Source organism: Sebastes umbrosus, chromosome 13 (genome assembly GCF_015220745.1).
Source record: "Sebastes umbrosus isolate fSebUmb1 chromosome 13, fSebUmb1.pri, whole genome shotgun sequence".
Classification (NCBI taxonomy): Eukaryota; Metazoa; Chordata; class Actinopteri; order Perciformes; family Sebastidae; genus Sebastes; species Sebastes umbrosus.
In genome coordinates, this window is record NC_051281.1 from 19555871 (window position 1) to 19570276 (window position 14406).

Consider the following 14406-nt stretch of genomic DNA (forward strand, 5'->3'; position numbering starts at 1 on the left):
TGTGTTTGTGTGTGGCGTGATGTGTGGCGTGAGACAGTGTGGGAGGCCAATACAATTACCAGGAATGAGAAGCTGTGCCTGTGAGACTGGTTTGTGCTGAATGTGGTTTGGCTCAAGTTCAATACATTTGCCAACTCTCCTGGGCATACTTTTATTTTCTTAAGTCATTCTTTTTTTGGAAAATAAAAACCATCAAATTATCTGCATATATTGTGGTTTAACATCACAAACTACCATCGCCACTTCAGGGCTTGTATTTATCAAACATCTAAGAATTACACTTGGAAGTGAAGTGTGTAGCATTCAAGAGCTGCTCTTAAGTAATCAGATGACTAATTGCATGTATTCTTAGAGCAGGACTAGCCAATCAGATACAATGACTTGCCCTACATCTGCCATATTGTTGTCATTTTGTTTTTTAATCTTCATATTTTATCAATTATATGTTATCTGCAAAAACATACAAGACTTTGTTTTCTTTGTGTGAAATCCTTTTTATCTCCAGTAACAATTATCATTTAGGATCTACTCTTAACCAACTTCAGAGACCTCTGGAGCTCACTTCAGTTTAAGATAATTTTTCATCCTTAAGAAATTACATAAAGAGCTTTTATTAAGTTTGCGGATAGGAGTGAAAGTGAGAGATTTTTAATTTTATCTTCCACTTAAAGTGAGATTACATAACGTCTTCCTCTTGCAAATGAAAATTTAAATTCATTAGCAATAAAACACTTGCTGGGTGTAATTACGACTCAACACTAGATCATTTTTAAATAAGAAATTGTCCCCATTAGTCACTTACACAAAAACATGGGAAAATAGGGTCCAGGTTGAAAAATAACTAAGTTATCCTTTAAGTCCCCAAATTCTCTTTTAGCAGTTTTATAAATACAGGCTCAGGATACTCTCAGATAACTCATTTATTTTTAAAATATGTCTCTTATCATGCTCAGACAATCTGACTCAGGTAAATACAGTTTATATAACTGTCTGCTTTACACACACTCAGGAAATAAAACAACCGTAACATGCAAGTGAGACAGATATTCAAATGTCACCAGGTAGAGACATTTGGTTATGAAAACAGAGACGAGGAGCACTGTGGGCTGTGTGGCTTTGTTGTAAGTGTGCATCAAAATATTGCGTGACCTTTCAGTTGAGACATTTTGCATGCAGTTTGCATTCCTTTAACATTTCAGACTGCGGGAGGGAACGAAAGTCTCTCTACTGAGGTTGATGTTTGGTATTTACGCTCCCACGAACACACTTTTATTCTGTGCACGCTATGAAATGTTACAGTATGTCCACCATCTGAAATATCTTATAATTTTTTTTTTTTTTTTCTTCTTATGGTCTCTGCCACACTGATTATCTGCACTGTTGGCCTGATAGTCCCACCAATTATATATAAAACTATGTATGTTCTCAGCTCAACTGCTTAATAATTAGCAACAGATTGCTTTGCTCTTTCACATATCAGTTTCAATGAATGAATCTTAGCTGGATTCCCCACCAACCCCCAGCAGAAACACAAGCACAGACCCTTTTAACATCCACTTCAACACCCATGGGCATCACCTGTGTTCTTTGATACTGTATGAATGATCAGAACTATGTTTTTCTCCTCATCTTGATTGACAAAATGGCAGCTCCACAAGAAAATCCCTGATCTGGTAAGCGTTAAGCTGGTGCTCAGTCTGAGAGAAGAAAAGATGCAGGAAGCCACACACAGCACCTCTGTTATTAGAGAAAATCAGCAGCATGTAGCCACTAGTTAGGATGCATCAATAACAAGGACAGGTGTTTAGATGTCTGACAGTGTAAATTGATGGTTTGCAAACAAGGAGATGCAGATCTAGGTTATTATAGTCAGTTTATTGACAGAGAAAGTCAGGTATACCTAACCTCTTACACCCAAACCCTGCACTGCTTTCTGAATGGCATGTTCAGAAAAACATTCTCAAACAATTATGTGCACTTAAGTTGGATTACGGTAATGTGAGGATCGGATGTTTGGGAGTGTGCATGTTGTCTGTATCGAAACTGGTTCTTGTTCATTGTTAACACTCGCCCCTCCCTTATTTTTCTACCTTAAACTGCTGTTCTCCTTGTGTGTTTAGGTGTTGCCTCCTTCTTTTCAGTCCAACCTGCTTTGTTCAGAGTGGAGAGAGATTTTCTTGCACTTTCTGTACTATAATACTTCTATGCTAATATGAGATGAGCAAGGCAGAACCAGAAAGAAGAATCTGAAAACATTACAACCTACAAGTATGCCTAGTCTAGATAAAGTCAGCTTAAAAGGCCCATTCCGTGATTTATTTGTGACCACAGGAACTTGAGTTTAGTAGTATATATATATATATATATATATATGTGGATGAATATGAATATATATATACATTTTGGTTTAGATTATTTTCACATATAATATAATAGAATAAAATGCAGAATAGAATAAACTAAAATAGAATAAATAAAATGTAATAAAACATTATATAATGCATATGACATATAATAGCCTACAAATAGCCTATGTGGATGAATATATATTTGAGTACCTTTTAGTTTAGATTCAGTTCAGTTCATCTTTATTGACAGACTCCGTTAAAAAACATACATATTACTCTCGTATTTCTGTATTATTATTGTCTTGTTTGTTTTATGTTTTTTTTTATTTCTTTTTTTTAACTCTATTCTTTCTTTTTATCATTATTATTATTATTTCTTTTCTTAATTTTATTTCAATTTTGAGTGTTGAAGTTGTTTTCTCTAGTGTACTCAATGAGTTTGTCTATAAGCTCCATCTACTTAAAAAAAATGGTTTATAAACTATTGTTATTACGAACTGTAAATTGCATATATGAAAACAACCTTGAAAAAAGGGAAAAAAATAAAGTATAAAAAATTTAAAAATTTAAAAAACATAAACAACAATACATAGATTATTTTTTTACACAAAATAAAATAAAACAAAATGGCGTTTACTCCATAAAAAAACAAAAACATCACCAGTTGCTTCCTGTTTCTGTTCCTGTTGTAGCCGCGCGCAGCAGCCGGTGCTGTGGAGTGAGCGCGCGAGGCAGCCAGCAAAGGGAAACATCACGTGGTGACACATCTCTACAACTGACGTCACCGTCCCCATCTCCAAGCAACCCCTCCATCAGCAACTCACGTCACCGAGAGCTCCGAGCCGCGCGGTTGCCGGGCAACCCGTGCCTTGCTGTAGAGCCCGGCCTTGCCTTGCACCCAGCTCGGAGCTCTGACGCGAGTGTGACGTTAATAAGGTGGGTATCAATTTGTTATGGTGGCGGAGGGAGGGAGGAGAAGTAGGAGGAGGAGGAAGAGTTCCCCTGTGAGTGCCGGAGCCCTCAGCTCTACATTCCGGCGGAGCTCTCAGCCACACACCGGCCGCACCGCACCGCACCGAGCACCGGCCGAAAGACTTGTTGTATAAAGTCTCAGTAAAGTTGCTCCGCGCGTGTTTCTACAGTTTGTTGTTGTTGTTTATTCGCTCTGGTTGTGGAATGGTTTACGTTTCTTCTGAGAGCCGTCTGAACTGTGAGAGAAGGTGCTTTATGTCCTCTTATTATTAAGGTAAGACTCCTCTCTCTCCATTAAACTACATTTATACTACCAGATATCGACTTTTTTTTGTAATTTTGAAATTTTCTTACACAACCCAAAGCTATACTTTCTTTTTTAGTCAAGCTGATCTCTTTTACTTTCTGTTTAACAGTAAAAAAAAAAAAAAAAAAAGTCCTACATTTGGTAATTGAATTGTGGCTATAGGATCGACATTAAGAAACTGTACTTTGCAATATCATTTTCCACTTGTGAAATTTTGTTAAAAGTCTGTTTATTGTCAATACTGTATATACTGCTCCTATTTTTATACGTATTATTAAGGTAAGACATACTCCTCTGTCTCCATTAGACCCTTTACTACCAGATATTTCCTCTTTTTTTTGTAATTTTGAAATTTTCTTACACAACCCAAAGCTACTTTCTTTTTTAGGCAAGCTTTTACTTTCTATTTAACAGTAACAAACCTACATTTTGTAATTGAATTATGGCTTTATGGATTGACCTTAAGAAGCTGTACTTTGCAATATCATTTTCCACTTGTGCAATTTTGTTAATAGTCTGTTTATTGTCAATACTTTATTTACTGCTCCTATTTTTATACTTCCTTCTATTTAAATGGTTCATATTTTGTTACACTTTGTTTAGATCTTTTTTACTGTGTTAGCGGATGCATCTTGTTTTTCCCCTTTGCTGCTGTACACTGCAGATTTCCCCACTGCGGGACTAATAAAGGAATGTCTTATCTTATCTTATCTTATCTTTATCAGTTTTTAACCCTTATTAAAACTGGAATATGTATTGAACACTTAAATCATTTTCTTTTGATCATATCACTGTGAATTGTGATAGCACCTCACTCACTCTGGGCTACTAAGCTCAGTCTTTCTCACTCTGAACTAATTTGTTATACAAGAAAGTTTTCAGCTGCTGCACCATAGATATATGTAGGGCCACGTACTATATATGCCTACACTTATGTTGAAAAAAACACCTGCTAAATGTTATGTAAAAATGTATCCATTGTTATTATGCATTAAAATACAAAGCAATGAAATATACGGTTGCCTTTGTCTCTGCAGGTACTAGCCTTAAACTATCCCAACGCTGTAACTCCAGACCGTTGGTGCACCATGGTGATCATGACAGAGAACAGCCGGGCGGCTCACTCCAGCGCTGCCCAGGGAAGGCCCCTGCAGGTCGGCTTCTATGAGATCATCCGCACCCTGGGGAAGGGAAACTTTGCAGTGGTGAAACTGGCCAGACATAAAGTTACAAAAACACAGGTCAGCAGCTCTCCTCCAAATTGTATTTGCAGATTTTTTTAAAGATGCATAATCTTATGAATTCTAATTTTTTCAATTTACAATTTTTTTTTCCAGGTGGCCATTAAGATCATCGACAAGACAAGACTGAACCCCTCCAACCTTGAGAAAATTTACAGAGAGGTGCAGATTATGAAGCTGCTAAACCACCCCCATATCATCAAACTCTACCAGGTGTGTATTATCTTTAATCTTTCTGCAGTGTTGGTTCATGCATGTTTGCAGAATGGTGTGTGTGCGTGCAGCAGTAGTGTGTTATTCAACCTGTATCACGTCCTCAGCTGTGAAGCCTGGTTCTGTGACGGCACCCAGTGCAGGGAGCCGGTCTGAACGCATGCATGAATCTGGGAGTAAAAATGCAATGGTGTGTGGGGAAACTCTGCAAAATGGGGACACATTTATTTCCCTCAGTAGCAATGTTGTGGTGCAAAGCATTGTGCCTCATTACTGTTGATATGTGGATGCAGCGGTGCCAAATAAGGGGCATTTGTTATTTAAGTGGTTTGTACCGGCTTGTGGTGAGCTGCTGACTCTCAGAGCACATTGAATCATAAGTACAGCACAACAGCATTAGTGCAATCCCCTTTGACCTCCCTCTGTGCGTGTGTGTTAGAGAGAGAGAGAGTGAAAATAATCATTGGTTCCAGTCAGTATTGGGAACACTGCAAGATGTTTTCAGTTATATAATGGTAGAAGTGATTGCAGAGATATGGGAATTAGCGAACAGTCAGGAGACTTTTGGTTAAAGATGCGTCCACAGGTCTGAACGTTAAGCCCAATTAGCATCTGTTAAAGCCAAGTGCAATGTGTCTGCACGTCACGTGAAGGGCACCCCACAGAGCGCTGCTTTGCTGCTAATCATCTTGAAGACTTAGTGGAGAGAATCCGCTTTTTTTCTCCTCAGCTCGTCTTGCGAGTGTTGTGGCACGCGTCTGGCAAGAAACACACAAACATACACCCCCGCAAACAAACGCACACAATGCCCTTTCTTTTTTTTTAATGGGCTTTTCTGCCCTTGTATTGTTTGGCTACTTTTGAGGATTACTTCATGTCCGGTTTCAAGCAGCTGAGCAGTATTTACTGAGAATTCATGTCTCGACTGCAACAATAGGAGCATGACATTATTCCTTGGAAACCCCAACTGTATTTCCCATCACATAGAGCTGAAACAATAAGCCGATTAAAATATTAGTCGATCGACAGGAAATTAATTGGAAACTATTTTGATAACTGATTAATCATTTAACACATTTTTTCAAGTAAAAATGCCAAGCTTTGCCTTGTTCCAACTCAGTTGTGAGAATGTGCTGCTTTTCATTGTATTTCATTGTATTTAGGACAGTAATTCAGACAAAACAAGCATATTAAAGACATCACCCTGAGCTTTAGGTAATTATGAGGGACACTTTTCACTATTTTGACATTTTATAGACCAAATGATTAATTGACAAAGAAAAAAAGAATTATATGGATATTGAAAATGCAAGTTGCAACAATATTATCTGTGTGTATTAAACTGTTAATCGTGATATTTAAGGGTGTAAATCACAACTTTGATCACGGTACAATATTATATTGATTCTTAGGACACCGATACGATATTTGCTGATATCACAAAGTCTGCCACGATACGATTTCGATCGATTCAATTCAGGGGCCTGCGATCGATGTGAGACAATAACACATTTCATACATATTTAACACAATCAGTTACATTTATATTAACTCACAAAAAGCAACTAAATTCTGATTTGACAATTTGATATACTGGGCTCTTTCTGAAAATGAAAAAATATTCTTTTTAATAAAAAGAATAAAAATAGACCTCCTGTTGTTCACTATAAAATGAATAATACGTGCAAATGTTTTTATCAGTTAAGAATTTCAAAATAAAGGCGTATCTTAAAGTATGAATTGATGTTTTCACTTTGCATTGATGATATAGGATCGTTGATAATTGAATCGATAAATCAATCCAGATCAATGTATCGTTACACCCCTAGGGACAATGACAATGCGATACAGTGATTTCCTTTCAAAATGTTATGACAAAGAAAGATAAGATAAGATTAGATTATTGTCTCCTGGCTATCACAGCTCTGAAGTCTAAAATGGATGACCTCTCTCTGTGTCTTGCATGTGATGCACCCTTTTTTCCGTGCCCTTGGGTTGTCTGAGGTGATGCTAGTCAGATGGTTTGTGCTTGATGATGAGGCGATCTGAGACCTCTGGCCCGATAAATCAGCTGCTGCTTCCATTCTCTCACAGATCCCATGAGAGTAAAATGTTATTTTTCCTCTCTAGTCAAGGATCATTGAAGCCTCTTTCCCTTTCTCTCTGTCTCAGCCTCTTTGACCTTGTATCAATCACACACTTACTCCCCTCTTATCCTCTTAAACCTTACTCTCCCACCGGTGGGACAAACTCTGCTGTTCTCAAACAAGCAGAAATATATTTACAATTTTAGTGGGGATCCCAAAGTTTCCAAAGATATCAAATATGTCAGGCTGAATTATGAGAAATGTGTATAAAATGCTGCACAAGACATCTCAAATATTACGCATGTGATGGCCAAAAAACACGGAGTCTTGGGTTTGAATATCACTCAGTGTAAACGTCACACAGCTTCAACAACCTTAAAGCTACTTTATAGAAAATAAAATGAAAAATATGGATGCGAAGGGGTTAATCTTCCTTCTGGGTTGGTTTGAGGGTCCTTGACGTGCCATGCCTGCTCTTCAGAGCCGTGACGTCAGCTGCACCTCAAGGTGACAGAGCCCCAGAGAGCTGCCCTATCTCACAGATAAAGACTGCTCCCCGCTTGGAGGCGTCTGTGTATTGAATCATGCTTCTCTTGGTTTTCAGCGCCTGGTGGCTGAAAAGAATTAAGCTCCACCATTCAGTGGAATTTGTTGACATTTAATTCAAAGTTGGCCAGGAGCCTTTCAGACAGGGCTTTGTCATCTGACGAAAATTACTTTCTGCTCAACTGCCCCGTCCCCGAGGGCTCTCCTGGGAAATGGAAGCTTTCTATGAGCTCCAGGAAAGGATTGGGAATTGCGTCTTTCCAGCCTACAAAGTGCGCCGGACTTTTTTTTGTTCCACTAGACAGGACACAACAGCCCATGTGAATCTCTCTCTCTGTTTTCTAGAAATAAAGAGATAAGGGGAGCTTGAAATTCAACACTAGTATCCGTTGCCAACTAGAGTCACCCTCAGGGAGAACATTTCCAACCGTTTGATAATGGTTTGTCTGTTTGAATTATATGCCTTTACGTGTTTCCCTTCTGGGTTTGTGGTATAAAATGGGTTTTAAAACATAACTGTATGACGGAAGTCACTGACGGCTGGCTTATGCAACAGTGCATTTCATGGAAAACCAGGGTGTTGGTGTTATGTGTGTGTGGAACAAGACGAAGAATGAAATGGGGATTTTTGTGGTTAGAAAATGTCTTGATATGCCAAGAGATGCCTGGAACGGGCTGAACTCAAGGACCTGGAACGGGTTTTACTCTTCGTTATCACCAGCTGCCAATGACACAGTTGGTTTAAACTCTTGTCTTTTTTCTGCTCTCTATTTCTCTTAGGTCATGGAGACCAAAGACATGCTGTATATTGTGACCGAATATGCAAATAACGGAGAAATGTTTGGTGAGTTCAGCTTTACTGAAAATGAATGTAGGCTAAATCTGTTGATCATGATAGATTGAACACCACAACATTTCTGACTCAAATATGGACTCAAACTAAAATATCCTCTCTCCCTCCAGACTACCTGACCTCAAATGGCCGTATGAGTGAAGATGAGGCACGAAAGAAGTTTTGGCAGATTCTTACAGCCGTGGACTACTGCCACCGACACCACATCGTTCACCGTGACCTAAAAACCGAGAACCTGTTGCTGGACGCCAACATGAACATCAAACTAGCTGGTACGTCTGCCATATAGCGTTTACCGTTACCATGGTTACTGGTTTGCTGGCAGGAAGGTGTTGTAAAGTGTTAATTTGAAATTAGAAATCAATGTTTTGAATCTTGAATCTTTATACCTCCCTGCTACTTTTGTATTCTGTTCATTTTGGCCTGAAGGAAGTATTAGCAGTTTTTGGATTCTTAAACCATTCTGAATCAAATGATTGTTGTCGAAAGACTAGTCTTTTGTGTGTGTGAGAGAAGATATGCTAATACTCGATATGATCTGGTCTAAGGGTGTCTTTGAACATCACGATGATAAATTACATAAGACACTAAAACAACACATCTGACTTCCAGCGCCCTGAGCTCCTCAAGGAGAAAACAAACAAGTCTGAATAACAAAATTGTTGTGTATCTCTTCCGGTGTTTTACAGACTTTGGATTTGGAAACTTCTACAATGCAGGGGAGCCTCTGTCTACATGGTGTGGCAGCCCGCCTTATGCTGCCCCTGAAGTGTTTGAAGGGAAAGAGTATGAGGGGCCTCAGCTGGACATTTGGGTGAGCGTATAGAAGGAAACTGTAGACAGAATCATTCAATCCAAAATTCATTTTCTTCTTATGCTAATATTCTCCTTTTTGCTATTTTATTCACAGAGCTTAGGTGTGGTACTTTATGTTCTTGTCTGCGGCTCTCTTCCATTTGATGGACCCAGCCTTCCTGCACTCAGACAGAGAGTCACAGAGGGACGATTCAGAATCCCTTTCTTCATGTCTCAAGGTATAAGGGCAACAAAGTCTTAAAAATTACTGCTAATTACCAATTCTGTCTAAATCTAAAGTGCTCCGAATCCAAGACTCATTCCTCGTTTACGTCCTCCAGACTGTGAAAACCTGATCCGTAAGATGCTGGTGGTGGACCCAGCCAGGAGGATCAGCATGGCCCAGATCAAGCAGCACCGCTGGATGCTGGCAGACCCGACAGCCGCCCACCAGACCCTCAGCCATTCCATGACAGAGTACAACTCCAACCTGGGGGACTACAGTGAACCAGTGCTGGGCATCATGAACACACTGGGCATCGACCGCCAGAAGACTATCGAGGTGACTGAACGCAAAAACAAAGTTTGGTGTTTTATGACTTTGTGAACAGTTTCAGGAGAAAATAGATTATACTTAACAGGGGCAGCAACATAATGGCATCATTCAAAGAATATAGTGAAGAGGGGAAGAGCTAAAGGAAGCGATGGATATAAGCTGGCATCAAGAGCCACAGGAGGTAAATGCTGAAGCAACACCACTAATCTGCTGTGTGTTCTTGTCCTCAGTCTCTACAGAGCAGCAGCTATAATCACTTCTCTGCTATCTACTACCTTCTGCTGGAGAGAGTCAGAGAGCATCGCAACCAGCAGCTGAGCCGCAAGTGTGGGACCTGGAGCCAGAGACCCAGGAGCACCTCCGACTCCAGCGGCCCAGAGGTGAGCACTCCAGCTGGGTGTATTGAGCTTAAAGTCGTACCTAGTCCTGATCTAACCCACAACTTTAGACTTGAGGTCTAAAAAACGCTGTGTGCTTGCTTCTAGGTGATCATGGAGTCCACCGACAGCTTTAGATCCACAGCATTTTCAATTCCAGCCAAAAGCACTCCTCCAGTTTACCCGGAGATGGAGTATGACCAAGGTGGATTGTTCCAGGTAAATGATGACAACACTTGACGGCAGCGTTCAGCAGCTCAGAGTTTAAGAGACAAATACTGCACCTCTTCTCTCCATCAGTGGCTAACACTCCCAACTCATTCTGTTTCAGCGTGTGGTGTTTCCAGTGGAGGCCAGCCTGAACAGACTGCTCTGGAACCGCTCCATTTCACCCAACAGCCTGCTGGAGACGAGCATCAGCGAAGAGGTGCGGCCCAGAGACCTGGAGGAGGAGGAGGCAACACAAACTCTCGGGCCTCTGCTCCCTCCCACCACCACTTCCCGCAGACACACACTGGCTGAGGTGTCGGCCCGTTTCCACCAGTGCAACCCTCCATGTGAGTATGTTATACAATAGCACATGTCAGTCCACACTGTGACGCATATACAGTACAGAGTCTAATTTCTTCCCTGTTCCGTTTCTGTAGGTATTGTGGTCAGTCCCTCAGATGCTGCCTCTTCTGACGGTTGTCTGAAATCCTCATCCAGTCCAGCCCCCACTTTGCAGGCTACTATGGGTGACATGTCAACACTTCTGGCCTCTGGGTTCGAAAGTGGAGCTCTGCTGCCTGCTGGAGCTACCCTGACCCTCTCCTCCCACCTCTTGCCCCAGGCCCAGGGCAGCCTGCCTGCCGCCAGCTTCCAGGAGGGTCGCAGAGCCTCCGACACCTCCCTCACACAAGGTACAGGAGCATGATCATGAAAGCGTCACTCCGATTTTCTTCATAATGTGTCACATTATCGGATCAAAGGAGAATTGTGTAACACTTTCCTATGCCTTTCCACAGGCCTCAAAGCTTTCCGTCAGCAGCTGAGGAAAAACACACGCACTAAAGGGCTTTTGGGATTAAATAAGATCAAGGGTCTGACGAGGCAGGTTGTTCCTCCACCCTCTTGTAACCGCGGCAGCCGAGGGTCACAGGGTCCAGCTCTCTCCGAGCACCGCAGCATGCTGGAGGAGGTGCTGCATCAGCAAAGGTGAGACACATGAAAATGATTACACTGATTTTGTCTGAGGCAGCCCACAGTGTCAGACTTTGAAAAGCCCTGATGTAAATAGAGAGTCTGATCTCCTGTCTCTGTTTTCTAGGATGCTACAGATCCAGCATCTACCCCAGCCTCAGGTCCAAGCCACTCAGACAGGACCTACCCAGAATCCCCTGCTCTTCCTGGCCCAGCAGCAGTCACCCTCTCCTCCACCTACTACAGTGTTCGCTTCCTCGTCCCTGTTCGCGACCCCCACCCCCTCTGCCCTGCCTCCTCAGCAAACTTCTGTGGGTTTACAGCACGTCCCCTGGAAACAAACCCTCGAGACCTCCTCATCCTGCTACTCCTCATCCTCCTCATCCTGCTACTCTTCTTCTCTGTCCCCCGTGGCCTCCGCTGCTTACCTTCTCGAGGCTCGTCTGCACATCAGCCAGCAAACCCACCCTCACCCCTACATCGGCCTCCAACAGCAGCCCCAGTCTGCAACACAAGGCGCCTTCGCCATCATGTCTAAACCAGGAGTGTGGAGCCTGGGCTCGGCCTCCAGCACAGACCCTAACATGCAGGAGTTGGGTCTGGCTGCACAGCAGCAGCGCAGTAGCTGTGTGATGGTGAAGTAAAACATCAGCCATCAAGACCAGCGATTGTTGGAAGAAAAAATCTTCACTTGGTTTTGAGCCGAGAAGAAAAGAGAGCAGAAGTGAGGTGAAAGAACAAAAAGCAGATGCAAACGACAAATGTACACTTTATTTAACAACATGCGGTACACGTGTGAGAATGTGTCCACACACGTATGTTGTGTATACTTTTGATATCATATAAGCTAAAGACTAAGCAATAACCAAACTCTGGACAAGCCCGTATCAGCCAGGCAGAGAAGCAATAACAGACTGAAAGACTCTCATTCAGCTCCCTGATGGATTCACTTGAATGAAATGAGAGCGGACGCTAGCCGATACAATTATGTCTCACATGTTTTGATGCTGTCTAAGTTAACTTTTTGATTTTGTTGAATACGGGAAGGCTCTCTCTTCCCTATTCTTTTTTTAGACACTCCTTGCGTCATTTCCTGTTCTTGCTGTTTTTCACTTGACTGGACAGAAGACCAAAATTCTCCCTTTTTTTCCATTTCTCCCTCTTTTGTTCGCCTTTTTAAAAGAGACATTTCTCTGTAGCAGTGCAATGAACATACAGTATAGCGTCCTAAGCTTCACTGAAGGAGTTGATTTGTATTGAAACTGTGATTATTATTTTTTTGTCTGTGCTAAGATTATTATAGACTCGCAAATGCTGCTTTTACCTCAAGCCGCAGAAAGACTGCTACATCCTCATCAGCCAAAACTGAAGGAAGATGGTGTCTCGCTGATTGAGTAAAGCACAATAGGTACATCAGTCAGCTCGGTAACACCTTACATATGTGGATACGTGTTCCCTTTGTTCAATAAGCACCTTCTTGTTAGATGCTTTTACTACCTCCACAGGCAAAAATGTGGAAACCTGTTAAAAAAAATTCCCCTAACAAAATCGATCCCAGAATATCGGAGGAAAGACGATTTTCATATGGACAGAACAAAGACTGTGGGAACAGTGCAATATTTCACATTGAAATACAAAGGAAGGATGAGGCTCTACATAGGATGGTCAAAATGTACATTTGCCTGAGGTTTTTGTGTTTTCATTTGTCTTTGCTGGGCTAGCTAGCTGTCTAGAACTGGTACTAGTTATGTAACATAACAACACAATACTGTAGAAATTGATAGAAATACTCAAGGCATTTCAAAATGCTGTTTCTTCACACAGCATGCTTGTTGTTCTCTAACTGAAAGGAAGCATTTGGGTTTTACCAAAGAGCGAACAGCACAAGAGATGGGTGATCTATCACAGACACACTACTGACTTTTCACTTTGAATGCTGTCTCAAAATGTGGCATGGTGGTTAGCGAGCATATTTCACATGATCTCCTTAGCTTTGGCTTTGAGAAAACTCCCGCTGCCATCAAATCCTAATGCTACACATGTTGTTAATATATCTAGCTTTTACTATCAGGACCATGGTGGTATTCATTTTTGTACTTTTCTAGAAAAGATGAAGAAAAAAGAAAAAAAAATCAGAACATAGCAATACCATGTTGTGCTGGAAGTTGTCCATAAGTGGCTAGAAATAAGTAGAAACGATCTGCAACAAGCTGATTGGATTGTGCAGTCAAGTTCAGATGACATATTAGAAAGCTGCAAGAGATGTGTGATATTGTAAGCTTAGTTAGCTCTCTCATATCTCTATATGTTGAAGTGCAGTGTTTTTCCAAACCCAGTTCTGCTTTGGAAACACGCAGTGTTGATATTTCTATCCAACAGTTTTTGGTTGATTACACTCACTACCAACACTTGTGCCTTTGAACAAACCCACGATCAGAGGTCTCACTACACCGAAGAAAGAAAGGAAGATGAATGGCTCCGTTAATGGCCGTTTAAATGTCTTCTCTGACCTCTCTCTCTTCTCTGAATCTGACCTTTGAACTTGCTGTGCAAACAGAAGCAAGAATTGCACTTTATTCATATTTGTTTTCTTTGTCATGGTGAAAAAACTTCACAGAACTATTGAAACACTAAGAGACTCTTGATGCAAATCTGTAAGATGACCCTTTTTGATAAACTTTGGATAATACGAAGTATTTCATTTTCTTTTTATCTGATTTGTTAACTTGATTGTATAAGCATGTGCATGTCTGTGTGTGTGAGTGTGTGAAAGGAAAGGAGAGAGAATGTTAGTTCAAGAAAGATTGTTTATTTATGTGGCTATTTATTTAAATAAAGTTCACTTCCTAAACTGTCTGTTGTTTGAATGTTTTCTAATCATAACTTGGATATATTTACTGACATGTAGTTTATCAACTCTTGTTTCCAG

General features: G+C 41.0%; 1 protein-coding gene across 1 annotated transcript; it reads left to right on the plus strand.

The window, feature by feature from the left end:
- Positions 1-3326: 3326 nt before the first annotated feature.
- On the plus strand, positions 3327-14170 carry sik1 (salt-inducible kinase 1). Its single transcript, XM_037789808.1, has 14 exons — positions 3327-3594; positions 4665-4868; positions 4965-5081; positions 8495-8558; positions 8678-8839; positions 9257-9381; positions 9478-9601; positions 9704-9924; positions 10149-10298; positions 10404-10514; positions 10627-10852; positions 10943-11197; positions 11303-11492; positions 11605-14170. The coding sequence occupies exons 2-14, from the start codon at positions 4716-4718 to the stop codon at positions 12119-12121; spliced, it is 2415 nt and encodes an 804-aa protein (XP_037645736.1). The 5' UTR covers positions 3327-3594; positions 4665-4715; the 3' UTR covers positions 12122-14170.
- Positions 14171-14406: the final 236 nt, after the last annotated feature.